This window comes from Giraffa tippelskirchi, chromosome 3, assembly GCF_054371585.1.
Source record: "Giraffa tippelskirchi isolate mGirTip1 chromosome 3, T2T-mGirTip1v1.2.pri, whole genome shotgun sequence".
Taxonomy (NCBI): domain Eukaryota; kingdom Metazoa; phylum Chordata; class Mammalia; order Artiodactyla; family Giraffidae; genus Giraffa; species Giraffa tippelskirchi.
This window is the reverse complement of record NC_137277.1, coordinates 187844755-187865984: the sequence shown is the minus strand read 5'-3', so window position 1 is coordinate 187865984 and position 21230 is coordinate 187844755. Positions and strand designations below refer to the sequence as shown.

Sequence of the window (21230 nt, the reverse complement as noted above, 5' to 3'; positions counted from 1 at the left end):
GGGAGTTGGTGATGGACAGGGGAGGCCTGGCGTGCTGCAAAGAGTCGGACACGACTCAGCAACTGAACTGAGCTGCCTCCATCATGGGCCCCCGAGTTCCCACCGTGTAGGGACTTCGAGGTCTAGGAGGCCCAGGAGGGAAGCACAGGGAGTGAGCGAGTTGTTTCCATGGCAACATCTCCTGGCCAGTGGGACAAGGAGCCCTCGGTGAGATGGGTTTGCAGGCGGGGTCAGCTGTGGGCTGACCCAGCTGTCAGGCTGGGCTGGGGGTCTGCTGAGGGGTCGCGGGGGGCGGGGAGGAGATGGGACGGAGCACCAGGAGCATCCTACTTGGGTGAAGAGCGGGTGTAGAAGGGCGCCTGCAGGATTCCAGCCGGAAACACGATCTCGTTCTTGGTGGGCGAGTAGTAGGCGTTCACCATGGGCGGGGTCATGCTCCACCTGCAAGCAAGACACAGGTGAAAGCTCCAACCCCACAGGGGGACGGCAGGTGGGGACAGCACATCTGGGGGGCTGTCGAGAGCCCTGAAAGTGTGGATTCCCCTTGACCCCAGCCCAGGGCACGCGAGCACGAGGTAGCACTGCTTTTGAGAGAGGGAACTAGAAACACCCAAATGTCTATTAGGAAGGAATTGGTTGAATTCGATGTCACACCGCACAGTGGAACAGTGAGACCCCTGCAAAGAGCAAAATGCAGTAATTAGTAAGGACCTACTGTAGAGCCCAGGGGTCAAGACCACTCAAGGCTCTGTAATGCCTATATAGGGAGAGAATCTAAAAAAGGGTGGATATATGTATGTGGAGAACTAACTGGTTCATCTTGTACACCTGAAGCTAACACAACCTTGTAAATCAGCTGCACTGCAATACAAATTAAAAACCAACAAAGAGAAAAAAAAATCTCAGTTTTCCACCATGGTTGTACCATTTTACACCTCCACCTGCCAGGCTGGATATTTCCAGGTGCCCAGCATCTTCTTCAGAATTAGAAACTATCAACTTTAGCAGTGTTAGCATGTATACAATGAAATCTCATTTTACATTTCATTTCATTACTATTAAAAATGTTGAACATCTCAAAAAAAAAAAATGAACAAAATGGACCATTCTATTCTAAAAAGTCACTACTCTCTAGGCTCAAAAATGAATCTGTCAGCAGTTTTCAAAGTGTGCTCCATGGATACCTGGTGAGATGGGAAGCCCTCAATTCCCTTTCAGGGGCTCTGTGAGGCCAAAACTATTTTCATTAAAATCCTAAGATGTTATTTACCTTTCCCACCGTGTTGACATTGTACTGATGGGGGAAAGGCAGCGTGTAAAACTGCTGGAGCCTCAGCTGAGTCAAGGCAGTGGCACCAGTTCAATTGGTCACCATGTTCTTCACCAAAAAAAAAAAGGTCTTTTCACTTAAGAACATCCTTGATAATGCAGCATAATAAGTATTAACTTCATTAAATCTAGACCCTTGAGTACAAGTCTCTTAATAGTCTGCGTGACCAGACGGGAAGCACTTGTAAGCATTTCTGTTTTTAATTTATTTTTTTAATCTTTTGGCCACACTGTGTGGCATGTGGAACCTTAGTTCCCCGACCAGGGATTGAACCCACGTCCCCTGCATTGGCAATGTGGAGTCTTAACCAGTGGACCCCCAGGGAAGTCCCAGCATTTCTGTTTTTTTCACGGAACACCATTTGTACTTGAGGGGATGATGGGTGTTTGACAGGCGTGTTCTTGAAAATGAACAGAGTGAGCACATCACGTCAAGGGACACGACTGACACAGTTCGCTGCCAATGATAAAAACTCAAGGTTTCACAACAACTGAAATTTCAAGCAAAAACTTAAAAGACTGGTATCGGCCACGGAAAACTTGATAGCTGTCCAATACTTATAAGACTTTTTTCTCTGGAGGTCAGCAGCAATATTACCTGATGTGGATTTTTCTGTATATATAATGTATCACGAAAATGTCACTGTTTGGAAGATACGTGAAACTCCATGAAGCATTGTTTTCCAAATGACCAACGCACGGTGTAACAAAGTCACGCGTGGGTAGAGGAAGGGGCCATTCAAAGTGCAGGACATACCGATGAAACATTAGTGTAACAGAATCTGAAAAGTTTAGGAGCATGGTTTCAGACTCGGCAGTGCAATTAACCAGATAATCTTATTTGCAAAACAGAAACAGAGACACAGAGGTAGAAAACAAACCTATGGAAGCCACCAGGGGGAAGGAGCGGGGGGTGAATTGAGAGATTGGAATGAACATATATATATACTACTGATACTGTGTGTAAGACAGATAAGCAATGAGAACCTACTGCATAGTTCAGAGGACTCAACTCAGTGCTCTGTGGTGACCTCAATGGGAAGGAAATCCGAAAAAGCAGGGATACATGTATACGTATAGCTGGTTCATTTTTCTTACGGTAGAGGCTAACACAATATCGTAAAGCAACTATACGCCAATAAAAATGAATTAAAAAAATTACTGCCTGTCACATTTTGGAGTAGTATCAATGAAGGATGTGCACGTGTATCAAAAAGAGTATTAAAATATTCTTTCCTTTTCTAACTACACGTCTGTATAAGGCTAGAATATCTTTACATATTTCAAAACAATATATTGCAACAGACTGAAGGCAGGAGCAGATGTGAGAATCCTGCTGTCTTCCATTAAGCCAGACATTAAAGGAACTTATAAAAAGTAAAACAATACCTCCCTTTTTAGTAAACTTTAAAAAATCAGTTCTTTTTCATAAAATTTTCAGAAAAGTCAGTACAATACCCATAAACAAGCTTTTGGGGGTTCAACGATTTTTTTGAGCGTAGAAGAGGCTCCGATGGTAGATATTAATGAAAAATCTGGCCTCCCAATGATTTTTCTGGTATGAAGGACCAGTGGGGAGTGGAGTGAGACAGAAAGGATATTTTCTCCGAGAGCCTAGCTAGTCACTTTCTCTCCTCCAGGTGAGTCCCACAGAGATGCATTAAGCATGGATACATTAATGAGTAGGAGACTTAATTTAAATGGAAAAGTTTAAGCTAAAAGACTTCTAGTAAATTCACAACACTGGGGTAGTGCCTGCACCGTATTCTGGAGATAAAAGACCACTTTCTTGTATGTTTAGGGCGTACCGTGGTTTTCTGAAGACAGAAAGAGGAAACAGAGATGTTCAAACCCCTGTTGTCCACAAGGGGGAAGCAGGGGCAAAGAGAAAGAAGAGGCTTTCACCCTCTGGCTTCCCTGATGGCTCAAGCGAGTGAAGAATCAGCCTGCAACGCAGGAGACACAGGAGAAGCGGGTTTGACTCCAGGACCGAGAGGATCCCCTGGAGTAGCAACTGACAGCCCACCCCAGTCTTCTTGCCTGGGAAATCCCAAGGACAGAGGAGCCGGAGGGGCTATGATCCATGGGGTGGCAAAGAGTCAGGCACAACTGAGCACACACGTGTGCACACGCACACACACACACATCTTATCTGCAGACAGTGAAGCAAAGGCTTGAACGCTGCAGTGGCAGAGCTGGGCAGTCACGTCCAGTGGAACCCCCTCTGCCAATAGGCTGGACGCTAAGGACACGCGGGCTCAGGTTGATCCCAGCTCCCAGCGTCTGAGCGGGATAACAGCAGTCTCCACATCTCAGAGGACTGTCAGGACAGTCACATCCCCGCACACGACTCATGCTGAAGGGGCGCTGGGCCCCCACAAGCCAGTGTCCTCCCAGAGAGGCCCGGGGACTCACTGATCTCTGTTGGGCGCTTTGCGGAGCTGGTCAGCAGTGACCCTCCAGGAGAAGTTGAAAAACCGCATGGCATTCTCGAAGTAGAGGTCTGGCACGGCGGTGTACTGCGCAGGAGGGAGCAAGTCACAGGGTCAGAGCATGCTCAGGTCCTCGAACGCAAACCCCGTCTTCTAAAACCGAGCAAGCTGAAACCCTGCATGGCCTGGGCACTGGTCCGCAGGACAGACTAGAATGGGGGCTCGGGGCTGCAGGCTGGGGCTCTTTCCTTGGCCCTTATCCTGGCCGGGGGCTGGCACCCTCTCCCTTCAAGGACACACCAAGAGCTTCACCCAGGGCAGCCCAGCAGGGTCTCGGGGCAACAGGAAGCCCCTGCCATTGTGCTAGGGCCTTGGGTGGGCAATACGTCCAGCGGGGCCCTGAACTTTCTGCGATGATGGCCAGGTTCCACCTGTCACGTACGGTCGACATCAGCCGCATGTGGCTCTAGCTCATTTCAAATGTGGCGAGTGCAACCTTTTAATTTAATGAATTGATTGATTTTAATTCATTAAAGTAGGGATCTGTGGCTAGTAGCTACCACACTGGCCAGCACAGATCTCATAAATTCAGCTGGGATCTGTGAGCTATCAGGGCGCAGGCATGACTGCACACCTTCCTCCCCACTCAGCCTGGCCTTTCGGCTCTTGCCACAGGTGTGAGGTTCTCTCTCCAATCCACTCTTTACATCAGGGCTCCAGTGAAAGGCCAGGACTTTGGGGTCAGGACTCCAGTCCAAACGGGGTCTGCCTGGGCTGTCTCCAGGAGCCCCACATCTTGTATCATGATACCCTGGAGCATCTAAAACTATTCTCAAGGAAAAAGGCTGCACATGAGTACCATATTCTCAGCTGTAATTTTAAAATTCTTAGGTTTTAAATATAACCATGATGAGAGGTTATTATAATTTCACAAATGCCTGAATTCACAAATTTCAATTACATGGTATAAAATGTTCGGGGCAGAAGCACAATCCATTTAACGGAGTGATTTGCCCAAAGCTCTAACCACCAGGGACGTATCAACTACTCTGCTGCCTAAATTAAGCTTAAACATGCATCTGGGGTTTAGGCTTCCTCCTTCCCATTAGCATTTCAAGGTCTGAATAAGAGGTCCATGTTTCTCTGGGGAGGTAGGGAGAAGCCAGGGGATAGGAGGCAGGTCCAGGTTTCTCTGGGGGCTGGGAGATATAGGGGGCTCCACTCTGATGCTTTTAGGGATGCAGATTATCTCTACGCCTTCTAGGATCTGGTCGTCCCCCTCCCCCATTATTTCCCACTCATTGAATGGAGCGGACTGTGCTGTGCTGGCCAAGGACTGCTGGTGGGTCCTGGGGGGCAGAGGCCACCAGTTGGTCCAGGGGAGCAGGGAGGAGAGATCAGCTCCCTGGTGCCCAGTCCATCCCCAAACCCCATACCACTTCATCTCAAGACGTCTTGACAGTCATGGTGCCTCCAGCAGCCCACCCAGATCAGCTTCTGCCCTTTCCCAAGTGGGGGCCACCCCAGAGGCATTTCAGGAATGCAAGGGGGCAGAATGCAAGGGAGCCACTCACGTCATTGAACACTTTGTCCAGCTCCTTGGGGTCCATGATAAAGTTGGGGTAGCCTATCATGTTGTAGATTGCGTCCGCCTGGGCAGGAGAGACACAGAGGACAGTGAGTGCCCAGAAGGGCTCTGTGGGTGCCGGGCTCAGGGTCGGGGCTGAGGGAAAGCGGCCAGGCTCCTCTCTGCTCAAGGCTTTCACGTCCCTTTCTCTTGTCTAACTTCTTATCCTTGGGATTTCTGCCTCAATGTCACCTCTCCCGGGAAGCTTTCGTGGCCTCCCAGCCGCTGCTGGACCATTTCCCATCCATCATCACATCTGTCTGCACCTCTCCCTTGCACACATTTTTTTTTAAAAAATTTATATATATTTTGGCTGTGCTGGGTCTTAGTTGCAGCACGTGGGATCCAATTTCCCAACCAGGGATCGAACCCGGGCCTCCAGCATTGGGATCACAGAGTCTTAGCCATGGGACCACCAAGGAAGTCCCTCGCTTGCACACGTAGCACAGCCTGTTTTCACCCAGTCATTCATCTGAGCCACGTGTTCACAGCTCTCCCCGCATCGCGCTGCACTGCCCCCGGCACCCGTGTCGGGCTCGTCGGGTAGAGCCAGTCCCTCCTTCGTCCACCTCCTCCTCTGAGGTCGCTGCCCTCTGTGCAGGGCCCCTGCCAGCTCCTGGCCAGCCTCACCTTTTCCTTGGCCGATTTCCGAGTATCTTCATCCATCCACTTCAGGGTGCTCAGGCTCTCTTCAAATGCCTTCTTGATCTCCAGGATTATCTCGCTGGCCTGAGAAGACAGTCAGGTGTGGGCACTGAACTTGACCATGGGCAGCGGGCATCCCCTGGAGAAGGATGCCGTGGGGCCAGAGACTAAACTCAGATCCTGGCTCCAGGCCTCGTGCTCCGAGGTGCTGGGCTGAGGAAGGGGGTCCACAGCCACAATCCCCCAACCTCCTTCCTCTGGATGCTAGCATCCTGCGAGAAGAGATGGATTTCTATAAACAGGGCTCCCTGGTCAAATAAACACACTCAGGGCAAGCTCTGGGAACACTGGAAAAGACTCTTACGGCGGGACTTATCAGTGCCTTTACTGTGTGCCATGTACTGCGATTCTTTTCAGAAATGTTAGGACATGTATGTGTTCTCAGAGGTATCAGATCATGGAATTCCTTTCTGATGGACTAGGCTTTAAAATCTAGAGAAGCCAAGTTCTGAGGGGTGGTTCCAAAAGACTCTGTTCAGGCTGGAGGTAAATATCGAAAGCAGATCCAGAGGCTGAAAAAGACTCCAGAGCAGGGGAAGGGGGAGACGGGCAGCAAGAGGAGCAGACAGACTGACGACGGACAGAACTCGACTCAGAATCTGCATCAGCCACTAACAGGCAGGTCACGTAAGAGGTCTGAGTCAGTTTGCTAACCTCTGACTGCAAATAAAAATCTGTGCAGTTAAAGTTAGTAATAAAAATGGTACCAAAGGAAATCAAGCCTGAATATTTATTGGAAGGACTGATGCTGAAGCTGAGGCTCCAATATTTTGACCACCTGATGCAAAGAACCGACTCATTGGAAAAGACTCTGATGCTGGGAAAGACTGAAGGCAGGAGGAGAAAGGGATGACAGAGGATGAGATGGTTGGATGGCATCACTGACTCGATGGACATGAATTTGAGTAAACTCCAGGAACTGGTGATGGACGGGGAGGACTGGCGTGCTGCAGTCCATGGGGTCGCAAAGAGTTGGACACAACTGAGCGACTGAACCACAACAATAATGACATAGCAGCTACCCCTCCCTGAGCCCTTATTCTGCGCCAGTTGCTGTCTGTGTGCACAATGCCATTCAGTCTCCGCCTGCGGGATGGATGCGCCTACCTCCATGTCCGTGGGGTCAGAGTATTGTCCCAAGACCCCCAACCAGGAAGAGATAAAGCCAGCATCCGGGCTAGGGCCCGGCTGTCTCCAGGTGCTCAGGCACCGGCGTCCTCTGCCCGCCACCACTTCACATCAAGCTGTTCTGCCCACATGACCTCTCTGGGCCCTGCCTACCCTTGGAGGTGCAGATGGCTAGACTAACCTCCCTGGGAAGCGGAGAGGGCTACATGAAATCCTATAGACAAAGCGCCTGCCCCGATGATCGTACTCTCTACTGTAGTAACTCAGATTAGGCAAGGCTTTAGAAAATGGAGCCTGGGAGTTAGGGCCGGAGCCCGGGCCCGGGCTAGGGATGGTCCAGAGCGGATGAGAGCGCGACCTGGTGGGACCTCACAGCCTCTGTGCATGGGGGACACTTACTATGTTCTTGCTGTCCTCGGCGAAGGTCGCTTTGACGAACATGGGGCCCAGGGCGAAGCCCAAGGTGTTCTCCGTGTCACTCACGCAAAACTTCCAGCGGGGAAGACAGGTCTGGAAAACATGAGTCAGAGGGGTTACTTGGCACGGTCTGCCCGGGAGGTGGCACAGCGGGGTCCGTGCTTCCGTCCAGAACTTGAGGGAGACCTTTCCTGACCCAGCGGAAGTTATTTTAGGCACTGGACCAAAAGGCCCGGGGATCACCCTAATCCCTGCCATCAACCGCTTCCTGCAGAGCACTCCACAGATGCTGATGCATCCTACAGAGCCGTCAAAATGGACCTGGGAGGCAGATGAGGACACACACAATCCGCAAGGGGAAGCCGCTGGTCCAGAGTCGCCCCACTGCTGGAACCTGACATGCCGGACTGCACACCCCACACCCTTCCTCTATCCTGGAGGATGCTAAGGATCCTGGTCACAAAGAACCTTGGGAAGTTCCCTTTCTACCCCCAAGTAACAGAAAACCCCAGAAGGGCTGCAGCCCCATTTAAAGCCTCTTGGAGAAAGAGCCACCACCAGGACCCTGCAGGACTTAGACGTGTTCATCCGACCTCGGTCTCACCCACAAGCCCACCAGCCCACAGGACGCGCTGGAGGCTGGAGACACGGGCGGCTGGGTTGAAGCCTCAGGGAGGTGGGCCTGGGGCCAAGCACCCGGGCTGGGCTCAGCCCCGCCCACTCTCCCACCCAGGCCCCCTTTGTGGACAGTCTGCGTGACCACAAGCGGTGGCCCTGCTCACACAAACCCCCGCACTGCAGAGGAAGCCAGGTCCTCTCCACTCTGAAGAACAGGTGCTGAAAACCACCCAGGCTCAGGGCAGCCTGCTTCATAATCGCCATCAACTGAAAACAAACCAAATGCCCATCGACAGGCAGATGGATAAACGAAATGTGGTATTTTTATACAACAGCACACGATGCGGCAGCAAAAGGAGAAGGAGCGATGGATGGACACAACGTGGATGAATTCCACTGCTGTTATGCTGCGCAAAAGAAGCCCACGTGGTGTGTGGTTCCATCTACGCCCACCTCTGGGTGGGTGGGGGGACCGACGGGGGCGCAAGGGAACCTCCTACAGAGAGCACTCTGGACAAATGGGTGATGGACACACTCTCTACCTTGATTGGGCTGGTGTTAACACGAGCGATTTCATTTGTCAATACTCGCTGAACTGCATACTTAATGTACACATTTTTAGTCAGTTCAGTTCAGTCGCTCAGTCATGTCCGATTCTTTGCGACCCCATGGACCACAGCACACCAGGCCTCCCTGTCCATCACCAACTCCCGGAGTTTACTCAAACTCATCTCCATTGAGTCGGTGATGCCATCCAACCATCTCATCCTCTGTTGCCCCCTTCTCCTCTCGCCTTCAATCTTTCTCAGCATCAGGGTCTTTTCCAAGGGGTCAGTTCTTCACATCAGGTGGCCAAAGGATTGGAGTTTGAGCTTCAGCATCAGTCCTTCCAATGAATATTCAGGACTGATTTCCTTTAGGATGGACTGGTTGGATCTCCTTGCTGTCCAAGGGACTCTCAAGAGTCTTCTCCAACACCACAGTTCAAAAGCATCAATTCTTCAGCGCTCAGCTTTCTTTATAGTCACATTCATACATGACTACTGGAAAAACCATAGCCTTGACTAGATGGACCTTTGTTGGCAAAGTAATGCCTCTGCTTTTTAATATGCTGTCTAGGTTGGTCATAACTTCCTTCCAAGGAGCAAGTGTCTTTTAATTTCATGGCTTCAGTCACCATTTGCAGTGATTTTGGAGCCCAAGAAAATAAAGTCTCTCACTGTTTCCACTGTTTCTTCATCTACTTGTCTGTAAATTATAGTTGGGCTTCCCAGCTGGCTCAGCGGTAAAGAATCCACCTGCCCAGCAGGAGACTCAGGTTGCATCCCTGGGTGAGGAAGATCCCCTCGAGAAGGAAATGGCAACCCTACTCCAGGAGTCTTGCCTGGAGAATCCCATGGACAGAGGAGCCTGGTGGGCTTCAGTCCATAGGTTCGCAGAAGAGTCAAACATGGCTTAGCCACTAAACACAAACAATAACAAATTATACTTTAGTTTAAAATTTTCTTAAATACCAGGGGGAAGAAAGAAAACAGCCCTCCAGCCTTTTCTAAGTTCTTTTACTTCCTGGCTGTTAAATCCACTTAAACTCTCCCAGCCCATCCCCCACCCTGCCCAGGTGTAGAGGCCGACCACGCAGAAGGCCAGGACCAGAGGACCGTAGCTCCTGGGTTCCGTGACGGCTCCAGGCTGGGACAGCTGAATCATGGACCGATTCATATTCATTGTCTTCTCAGGAGATTCTGGGCATAAACCCATCCATTCATGTCTGTATTCATTAATTCACAGAGCCAGTGTTCTTTAAGCAGTTCAGCTGTACTCTGACAGCGCTAGGTCCTGCCCTCAAGCGGCTCAGCTGAAATACCCAGAACATTTGGGGGAAGAAGCAGATGCACAACAAGCTTAACAGTATCAGCAACAGCAGTTAATGCTTATTAAGTGTCTACTGGGTGCTTTGCTTTACCGACAAAGGTCATCTAGTCAAAGCTTTAAGGACCTTTTCCAGTAGTCATGTATGGATGTGAGAGTTGGACCATAAAGAAAGCTGAGTGCTGAAGAATTGATGCTTTTGAACTGTGGTGTTGGAGAAGATTCTTGAGAGTCCCTTGGACTGCAAGGAGATCCAACCAGTCCATCCTAAAGGGGATCAGGCCTGAATATTCATTGGAAGGACTGATGCTGAAGCTGAAGTTCCGATACTTTGACCACCTGATGCAAAGAGCCGACTCATTAGAAAAGACCCTGATGCTGGGAAAGAATGAAGGTGGGAGGAGAAGGGGACGACAGAGGATGAGATGGTTGGATGGCATCACCAATTTGATGGGCATGAGTTTGAGCAAACTCCAGCAGTTGGTGATGGACAGGGAGGCCTGGTGTGCTGCAGTCCATGGGGTTGCAAAGAGTCGGACATGACTGAGCGACTGAACTGAACTGAACTGTGTGGTCAGGAACTTCCCTGCTGGTCCAGCAGTAAAGAATCTGCCTGTCAATGCAGGGGACGCGGGTTGAATCCCTGGAAGATCCCACATGCCACAGGGCAACTGAGCCCGTGAGCCACAGCTACTGAAGCCCGTGTGCCTAGAGTCCGTGCTGCACACTAAGAGAAGTCACCACAAGCAGAAATCAGAGCACTGCAACTAGAGAAAGCCCTGCACACAGCAACGGAGACCCAGAACAGCGAAAATAAATAAACAACTAAATAAAATGATATAAAAAAGGTTGTGTGGTCAGAGGAGGCACTGTAAATTCAGATCTTCTGACGCAAAGTTCTGTTATTATCTCCCTATATCAATGGACAACTGGACGCTCTATAAAGCTTTAGGAAATTAAAAGTGTTTTCCCACATGGAGGCCATAACCCAGGGTCCTGTGAGATGAGGTCAGGAATGATCCCGAACAACATATGAGAAAACGGAGGCTCAGAGAGGCACCGGGACTCCCCAAGGTCACACAGTGGGGCTGTGCTTTGAGCTGTGCTGGATACAAGCTGGGTGGACCTGGCCGGGACCCAGGAGCAGTCATGACGGGGGGTGACGAGGGCTGGAGAAGGAGAAGCAGATAGGCAGCATCTTCCATCCCTCCATCCTGGGGCATGCAGCGGCCCCCGGCCCAGAGCCTCGCACCTTCAGGGTCTCCCAGCCACCCCTGCTTCTGCCCAGGCCTCCGTGTGTCACACCGGCTCTCAGCATCTCATTAGTCAGAGCGGCAGCTGCACTTTGAGCCTGGCCCAGGAACTCTGAGTATAAAGTCCAGTAGTGTGATATCTACCGGTGGTGTAACCAACCTCCAGAACTTTTCACCTTGCAGATCTGAAGCTCTACCTGTTTGGCAACTCCTCACTCTGCCCTCCCCACCTGCTGCCGCTGGCAACTATCAGGACGCTCGGTTGTAACTTTCAGTTCCTGCAGAGCAGAAGCTGAGTGGTGCAGAGCTTAGAAGGACAGGCTGTGGAATCAACAGGCTGTGCTGGGTTTGAAAGCCACTCTCCACTTATGGAACTCCCAGGCGGCTCAGACAATAAAGAATTTGCTTGCGATGCAGGAGAGCTGGGTTCAATCCCTGCACTGGGAAGAACCTCTGGAGAAGGGAATGACAACCTACTCCAGTATTCTTGCCTGGAGAATCCCTTGGACAGAGGAGCCTGGAGGACTAGTCCATGGGGTCACAAAGAGTAGACACAACTGAATGCATAACACTTTCACTTTCTCCACTTAGGAGCTGTGTGACTCTGAATAAGTCCCTTCGCCTCACTGAGCCTCAGTCTCCTCATCTGTAAAATGGGATGATGGTAATAGTTTCCAACACAGAACACTATTGTAGGAACTTGAGGGAGATAATGTCTATAAGGGTAAATATCCAACAAGGATATTTTTTATTTATTATTACTAACAGTGGGTAGCCAAATGTACTAAAAGTTCTAGTCATCCAGATCTGGGTTTGGATTTGAGCTTGACTGCCTCCTTGCGGTGTGACTAGGGAAAGCCCTTACCTCCCCGAGCCTCAGTTCTCTTATCTGTAACCGGCGGGGTTGGGGGAGAGCAATGTGAAGGTATGTGGTCCACACGCAGGGCCATCTCAGTAACTGCCATGCCGGGTCCTGGTCAGGCCCCTCGTGTATAAAGGCCCCCAGGAGGCTCAGGGCTCCAGGGCCCAGAGTCCCGGCCTGCCCAGGTCTGGACCCAGGTGCTCCTCCAGGGCTGGCCCAGGGCAGGAGGAGCAGCTGGAGCAGGCAGGCAGGCAGGGCAGCCAGATCTTCCCCTCCCTTCCCTGCAGGGCCAGGGTGGCCCTCAGGCAAGGAAGCCCCTCTGATTCAGTTCAGGGCTTGTTCCTCAGCCCCTTTCCCACCAGAGAGAGGGACATGGAGAACCCTGCCCCAGGATGAACTTTGAGACCCACATCCTGCCATCCCCTGAGTCCTTATCTGGCCCCTCCCACTCCCCCTGAACTCTGGGAGGGCTGGCGGGGCAGAGTCCAGGGGAGCCAGCTGTGCCCACCCTCTGGGGTCTTGCAAGCTGTGGTCCTGGGTGGGAACAGGATGCTCCGGCCAAAGGCTTGGCTCTCCAGCCTCTCCTGCTCTGGGGCTGGGGGACCTCTCGGCTTCTCACCAGGGCCCTGGGTTGGGGGTCCCCTCAGCACCTGTGAGGACTGATCCGTTTCTATCAGCTCCCTCAGCAGACACGGGGGCCTATGGCACAGACCCCATCTCAGTGTTTGCACACTGTGCTCGGAGCCTGGCACACGGTGGCATGGGTCGGTGGACACACACTAGGTGGCCATGACAGATGACAAAATGACCTCCGCTTCCTTGAGGAGAAGCCAGAAGTAGCTGGTGGGCAGGGGTCACAGGGGCATTTCAAGTAGCGGAGACCCTCTGGACTGGGGCCTGGGAGGATAATGACATCGGTGGACACTGGTGTCGTACTTTCCAGGAGTCGGGGGGCTGCTCCAAGGGTTTTATATTTATGGGGAAGAAGATTACTGGAGCTGGAGAGCCCCTGTGTAAAAGGGGGCTGAGGATGGTACCCACTTTGCAGGGATGTGACAGTCACTTGAGTTCTATTACACAAGGAAAGCCTTAGAACCAGCGCACCTAGGAAGAAGTCAGCAGGGAGAGAACAGAAGCCACCTTTTGCTGTAAATTAGCTAAAACTCTGGGGCTACTTTATATTTGTTGTTTAGTTGTGTCTGACTCTTTGAGACCCCATGGACTGTAGCCCACCAGGCTCCTCTGTCCATGACATTCTCCAGGCAAGAATACTGGAATAGGTTGCCATCTCCTTCTGGGGATCTTCCTGACCCAGGGATTGAACTAAAGTCTCCTCCTTGGCAGGCAGATTCTTTGCCACTGAGCCACCTGGAAAGCAAGCCCTTATACTTGAAGACTCACTGTAATCACCCCTTCCTGGAGGCTCCTGTCTTAGGACCTGTCCTTTAGGCTCCTGTCCTCCTGTCTTAGGACCCCTCCCGAGCACTGATGGGCACCAAGGCAGACCCCTTGGGCGGCCCTCTTCCTCCTCTGCCTGTCACCTACCTCCCTGTGAGTTCTAGGGCCTGGTGCCCAGCAGGTGCCCAGCGTGTGTGGGGGAAACGCACGCTGACAGGCTCACCTTCTTGGTCCCGTACATGACTTCCATGAACTTCTCATCGGCGTCCTGAAAGCGCTGATCGAGGAAGGAGCTCGTCTTCCGCACCAGGTTCCAGATCATGTAGTTGTTCAGCAGGCTGCAGCAGGAGCACAGACAGGCTCAGAAGTGCCCTGGGCTGGATGCAGCAAGCCCCCCACTGACCTCGAGGGGTCATAGACACACACTCTGGATAGTGGGTGCCGCTCAGCCAAAGCAGGGAAGGGGTGGCCACTTCCAAAGCTTGAGAGCGTCCCGGGCAGAAGGCCAGAAATGGGAAAAGGGGCCTAAGAATTGGATGGGCAGAAAAGGACGCTCTGACCAGCCAGGCCAAGGTCTCCATGAATTGGGGCTCTCACTGCCCCCGCCCCCAGAGCACAGAGAATCATCAGGGGCTGATATCACCTTTGTAGGCCAGTCACCTTCACACACACAGGGTGTCCACTCTAATGAACATCCAGCCTTAAACTGGAACCAGTCTAAATGTCTGACAATAGGGAATGGTGAATAAATACTCATATTTATACTCGATGGACTATCATGGAGTTATGAAAAATGAGACATGCAGAGGGCCTGGGTTGACATGGGGAAATGTTTATGATAAATGTCAAGGAAAGGCAAACTATCCATGTGGTCACAATGATGGGGATAAAGAGGAACCATGTATTAGAACATCCATCTCTCTCTCTCTCACTTACATATCCACGCTTCTCTCTACAAACACACACACACACACACACACCCCCCAGAAGATCAACATGAGCACTCTGGGTAATTTTAATTTTTGTTGTTTTTCCCTGTAGTTTAAAATTTTTTCTACATCATGTCCTTTTTATTTGGCCGTACCACAAGGATTGTGGGATCTTTGCTCCCTGACTAGGGGTTGAACCTGGGACCCTGCCGTGGAAGCCCAGAGTCCTAACCATTGATCATCAGGGAATCCCCTACAACAAATCTTTAAAATAAAAAGCAATCATAAATATTAACTAGAAGTATTAGCAAACATTTACTGAGTCCCATTTGGGGTCAGGCATTGTGTTCGCATACTTCACACCAATTGTTTCACTCAATTCTCACAACAACCCTGTGTGGTAAGTGCTATTTGTATCTTCATTTCATGGATGAGGAAGATGAAGCTGATAAAGGGAAAGAAACGTGCCCCAGGCTACCAAGTGGGCCGGTGGAGGAGTCAGGGTGTCCTGCAGCCTCTCAGAAAAGCCAGCCCAGGGGACTTCCCCAGTGGCCCAGTGGCTAAGACTCTGTACTCCCAATGCAGGGGCGCTGGTTCGAACCCTGGCTGGGGAAGTCAATGTCACATACTGCCACTAAAAGCTCCTGAGTGCTGCAACAAAGAACCAGCACAGCCAAATAAATATTAAAAAAAGGCCAGCCCGTGGGCCGATTTCCCGGGTCAGCGTGTCCCTATCCTGGCTGAGCAGACGGGCCGTGTGCGACCTCAAGGCTGCCTTCGTGGGCCCGTCCCAGACCGCTGGGCGCCCTTACCATTTGTCTGTGTTGTTGATGAGGGTGGAGACCTTGCTCAGGTATTCTTTGTCGTAGATGACAATAGGCTCTGATTCATTGATCTCCACGGGGTAGAAGATGGTGTTGAGGAAGGGCAGCCAGTTGATGGCGGGCGCCAAGGTCTGGAAGGGAAGCGGACAGGGTGACTCTGGATGGACCTCCTCTCTTCAGAGCCCAGGTCCCCTGGTCGCTCTTCTGAAGAAGGAGCCCCCCTCTTCCCACCCACCGACAAAGCAGAAGAGTCGGGCGCTGGCTGACGGTGCACTGGGCAGACGTCAAGCCTAGGCTGGCTGACTGCTGTCAGAGTCCCTGTACATAGAAGGATTCATACAAGGCGCCAAACACCGAACTGCAGCTTGAAATGGAAGAAGAGGAGGCACGGGGACAGAAGCAGCAGCTGTCAGGCTGCTCCAACGCCAGGAGCCACCTCTTGGCCAGACTGCCCGACAGGCCGAGGTGGCAGGTACCATTATCCCCACTTTATTGATGAAGACACTGAGCCTCAGAGGGGTGTGTCACGGGGGTGTGCCAAACCTGGAGCCAAACTGCCTGGGCTCTTACAGTTACTAGCTGTGTGATCTCAAGTAAGTTGATGAAGCCCCCTGTGCCTCAAGGGCTTCCCTGGTGGCTCAGATGGTAAAGAATCCACCCGCAAAGCGGGAGACCCAGGTTCGATCCCGGGGTCAGAAAGATTCCCTGGAGAAGCACATGGCAACCTACTCCAGTATTCTTCGGCTTCCCTGGTGGCTCAGATGGTAAAGAATCTGCCTGCAAAGCAGGAGACCCAGGTTTGATCCTGGAGTCGGGAAGATCCCCTGGAGGAGGGCATGGCAACCCACTCCAGTGTTCTTGCCTGGAGAATCCCATGGACAGAGGAGCTCGTGGCGGGCTATAGTCCATAGAGTCAGACACGACTGAGCGACTAACACCTCCCTTTCTGTGTCTCAGGATCTCTGAAAAGTGAGGCTTGTCTTCATAGAAACCATCCCACAGGGTTAATGCAGGGATTAAACAACTTAACCTCGTCTGTTCAACTCAACAAGTGCTTCTGTAACATTCATCAGCTTCTATACGATCGGTCCTCTACATGATTGGCAATTACCAGAATGATGGCCAAGGAGCACGCAGAGTGCTTTGGTCTACAGGGGAATTCTTAGGCATGGGAGCTGGAAAAGCAAGTGCAGGATGTTAACCTCAGTAAGAAAGGGAGAGCCCTCGGCTCAGCCGAGGCACACACGGGAAGCCGGGCGGCTCTATTTAAAGAAAATTTAAAAGGAGCATCTGCACTCAGGGCCCTGTCCCCACAGAGGCACCTGCCTGCTTTGCATGACTCAGCTCCCAGAGTGCTGCACTCGCCCCGGGGCCCGCCGAACGGCAGCCCGCTCGCACAGAGCTCCAGTCCGTCTGTCTGCAGGGTCTCGCTGTCCACAGCCGGGAGCGCCATTCCACCCCCTAGGCAGCCTCCAGCCGTGCCAAGCTCTCTCTCAAGGTTCCAATTACCGTCTTGGGAGTGTTTTGATTACAAAGTCATGCTACATTTTAAATAATTGTGATAAAATGCACACAATGTGAAATTTACCATCTTACCCTATGGCGTTAAGGACATTCACCATCCATCCCCAGATTCCATCTTGCAAAACTGAAACCGACTCTGTTCAACAACACCTCCCCCGCCGTCAGCCCTAGACAACCGCCACTCTACCTCTGTCTGTGAAGCTGACTCCTCTGCAGCTCACGTAAGCGGAACCGTGCGCTATTTGCCCTTGTGTGACCGGCTTGTTTCACTTAGCAAAATGTCCTCAAGTTACACGACTTTCAAAGGGTCTGCTCTAGTCCTATTTTCCCCATATGTTCTGTTATTTTTAGTCCTGTAATTTTACAGAAAGAAAGGTTTTCAGGACTACATACCCTGTGTTACAGTAAAAATGCCTCTAATATCAATGGTATCTGGCATTGAGCAAGCACTCAATCAATGTTAGTTATTATAATCATTGATTAGCTATTGCAATCATTGCTCAAAGTCTCCTAAGAGCGGTCCTGGGACTGATTCTAAATTCTCTTCTTTGTTCCCTTGAAAATGGGCAAAGGGCAAAGACAAATTAAGGAAGTGAGAGTTGCGTTATAAACGGCCTTCATACGGGAAGATCAATTAAGAAAGTGAACTCAACCTGTTACACTGATGAACCCATAACTAGCTGATAAATACTTATAATGCCTTCAGTGACAGAGGCAGCCATGGAAACCTCCCACTTGACAGTCTCTCTGGTTTTAAAGGGCAGCTCAGCTGCTGGGGAGCAAGGACCTCAAAGGACAGAAGGGGGCCAATCCTGTGGGCAGTGGTGAGCTGGGAAACATTTAACAAATGGCTCTTGGGGGTTTTTTCCTGGTGGTCTAGTGGCAAAGACTCCATGCTCCCAATGCAGCAGGCCTGGGTTCAATTCCTGGTCAGGGAAGTAGGTCCCACATGCCACAACTAAGACCCAGCATAGCCAAATAAATAAATATTTTAAAAAATTATATAAAAACTGGCTCTCAGTGATGAGGGGTGATCTGTATTCCCACCATAACCTATTGCAAACCACTCACGGAGCTGGGGAGAGCTGTGTGTGCCCAGCACATCCCTGCCTGCCTGGGAGCAAGATGAGCTGGGAAGAGCCATGTCCTGAGTGAGACCTGGATGGGGGTCCCCACCATGAACCAGCTCTGGGACCTCAAATCACTCTGCAGCCTTTCTTTCAATGGAGACAACAATCCCTGCCTGCCAAGTGCCTCTTGGGACAGCTTACTCAATAAATTGAGCTTCTTTTTCCCCCAGCTTGTCCATTCTACCCTCTTTTCCTGGCAGGAGCCCCTTAAGCAAGTAACCTCTGGGTCTCCCCATCAAACTTCTGTGGCTGCAAAACGTGATGGTGTCCAAGTGAGCTGGTCAAACAGAGCGTGACACTTAGTGCCACATGACTGCGTGACTTGCTGGCAAAGACCCCTGGGAGAATAGCCAAGTTGACAAAATATCACTGTTTATACGATTAACGAGAGCTTCATACAATTGCTGGTGACTGGGACTCTGATCAGGGTAGAGATACAGGTGATGGTAAAGCCCTATGTATTTAACACAAGCCTGTTCCTTTTAGGGAGAACAGGTGTTCTGTGCAGGTAAATTCCCACAACTCTGAAATAAGGTGTGTGCTGTATACCAAAATCTTCACATTTTCACTCTTTATTGCTTTGCTAAGTCTCCTCAGTCGTGTCCGACTCTGTGCGACCCCATAGATGGCAGCCCAGCAGGCTCCACCGTCCCTGGGATTCTCCAGGCAAGAACACTGGAGTGGGTTGCCATTTCCTTCTCCATTATTGCTTTAGTGAACACCTAACTTAAAACTCGTGTGCCTGGGTCCATGCCCACGGAGACAGTTGTTTTAACCAATCAGGACCTTCCACTTGTGACTCTAAGCCTTTGAGGCACACAGATGAGCTCTGTTTTCCACACCTGCTGCCGAAGAAGAGTCCTGTTGGTCACCAAGCCCCCAGCTCAAGGAGGCTTGCAAAGTGGTCGAAGGCATGCTCCCAGGTCCATCTCATCTAGAGAATCTAGAGCAGAGGATGGGGCTCATTCCCAGTCAATTTTTGATGTGGAAGGTCCTAGGAAGGAATAGGAAGGTCCTCAGGCCCCTTAAAGAAGCAGTGGAAGGAGGTTTGATTCGTGGCCCTCAATTCGGACTCTGCTGCTGGGGGCTCGCCTGGAACCGGACATGTCTTCTTAGAACCACACTGTGAAAGGCTGGGGTGCCTTTTCCTGAGTCACTTGAAGCGTAGGAAGAAGACTACATTTCCAGATACCAGGGAACAAAAAGACATTCTCTCCTGTCCAAGGGTGAAATGAGTCAAATTGGTTTAGGGCCGGAGACATGGGCTGTCATCACTGATGACGCAGTAACAATACTAAGAACAATGACTGTTCCATGTTCAAATTGCAGGCCAGTTTGCAAAGTCTGAGATCTCAGCCTTTGCCTCATCTCATCATCATGCAACCCCATGGGCAGGGCAGGCGAATTCTCATCCAGGACACCAGGCTTCAGGCGTCCAGCACTTCTTAAAACACTTAGACATCATTTTGCAATATGTACCCACCCCCTTGCAGACACTCCATAGCTTTCAACCTGGCCTCAAAAAATTCTGTAACTTAAAGGTAAGAACCAGGCTTTCCTGGTGGTCAAGTGGTTAAGAATTTGCCTGCCAGTGCAGGGGACACGGGTTCCCTCCCTGGTCCGGGAAGATCCCACATGCCACAGGGCAGCTAAGCCCGTGTGCCACAACTGTTAAGCCTGTGCTCTAGAGCCCGCGAGCTGTACCAAGAGAAGCCACCACAACCAGAAGCCCATGCACCACGACGGAGCAGTCCTGCCAGCTGCAACTAGAGAAGGTGCACCAGGACGAAGACCCAGTGCAGCCAAAAACAGAGGCAAATAATAATCTTCAAAGAAAGGGTGGGCAAGAACCACTGCCCCTTATGAGGGTAGGATCTGCCCCTCATCTGTCTCTGTGTTCTGGAAGACAGCAGGTATGAATGAGTGAGCAAAGCCCGTTTTATAAGGAAGGAAACCAAGGCTCAAGGAGGAGGGGGTTATGTGACTTGCCCAAGGCGGGCGGTGGGGCTGGGCTGGAGCAGTCTTCTGCTAACACCACTCCAGGCTGCCGCCTCTGCTAAAACCCTCCCCACCCGGGGAGTTCCGCAGCTGGGAGGGAGGAAAAGCTTTTCCTTTCTACTTGGAAGAACAGAGCAGAAGCCTGTTCAAACAGTGAAAGGGCACCTGGGGGTGGAGCCTGCAGGCCTCTCTGGGGCAGATGCACCCAGGGCGACTGCTTTCTCAGCCACTCTCCGGCTTCGTGGCCACTGTAGGGGGGGGCAGGGACTGCCGGAGCCCCTCTGGGCTGGGAACCGGGCAGCTGGAGCAAACCAAATCAAGTTGCATCAGCAAACAGCATCTCCCTCGACTTCCTGGCCTCGAAGAGGAAAAAACAGTGCCAGATGGTGCCCAGCACAGGCCTCTGATCTCTATAACAACCCAGTCATCACCACTCCCCATGATGCCAGCTTCTCTGGGGACATAAAGGGCAGCTGGCACCCAGAAGGAGGCTGGGCTCTCTGGCCCTCACCCCCAGGCTTGTGTGGGCTGTGTCCCCACTTGGGACACCTGGTCAGCCTGGCTCCCGCTCACCCGCATGTGAGACTCACCCTCCCTGACTGTGCCCTGCCCTGGCTCCAGGGCTCTGCCTCTTCTGCACAAAGCTTGAGGCGATGAGATTGAGCTTGTTTCCTCGCTGGTGTCCCCAGCTCACCTGGAAGCACGGCCCCAGCATGGTCCTATGGACACTTGTTGGAGGGAGAGATGGAGACAGAAAAGGGGGTAAGGGTCTAGGTGTTCTTCCGAAAAGGAGAAAATGAGCTGAACTCGAATGGATGGGCAGGACTTGGTGGCCTGGACATCCTTCCCAGGGGGGAGCCAAGCGATGGCAGGAAACAGGAAGATTGATCGAGGCCTTTCTGATGACTCCTCTGTGACCCTGGGGCCTAGAGGGAAGGCCTACATGCCATGAACCAGAAAGAAGGACCTGGGGAAAGAGTCAGACACGACTGAGCGACTTCACTTTCACTTTTCCCTTTCACGCACTGGACAAGGAAATGGCAACCCACTCCAGTATTCTTGCCTGGAGAATCCCAGGGACGGCGGAGCCTGATGGGCTGCTGTCTATGGGGTCGCACAGAGTCGGACACGACTGAAGCGACTTAGCAGCAGCCAGTGGTGAAGACTCCATGCTCTCAGTGCAGGGG

General features: G+C 51.5%; 1 protein-coding gene across 4 annotated transcripts in view; it reads right to left on the bottom strand.

Moving 5' to 3' along the window:
- Positions 1-21230, bottom strand: part of ECE1 (endothelin converting enzyme 1) — a 122488-nt gene that overhangs the window by 7102 nt on the left and 94156 nt on the right. For all 4 annotated transcript variants that reach the window (XM_081574735.1, XM_081574736.1, XM_081574733.1 and 1 more), the window contains exons 9-15: positions 15380-15522; positions 13862-13976; positions 7621-7731; positions 6019-6117; positions 5336-5413; positions 3745-3848; positions 331-441 (exon numbers count right to left, since the gene is read on the bottom strand). In XM_081574735.1, the coding sequence (XP_081430861.1) occupies positions 331-441; positions 3745-3848; positions 5336-5413; positions 6019-6117; positions 7621-7731; positions 13862-13976; positions 15380-15522 (761 nt within the window). The remainder of the gene's footprint in view (positions 1-330; positions 442-3744; positions 3849-5335; positions 5414-6018; positions 6118-7620; positions 7732-13861; positions 13977-15379; positions 15523-21230) is intronic.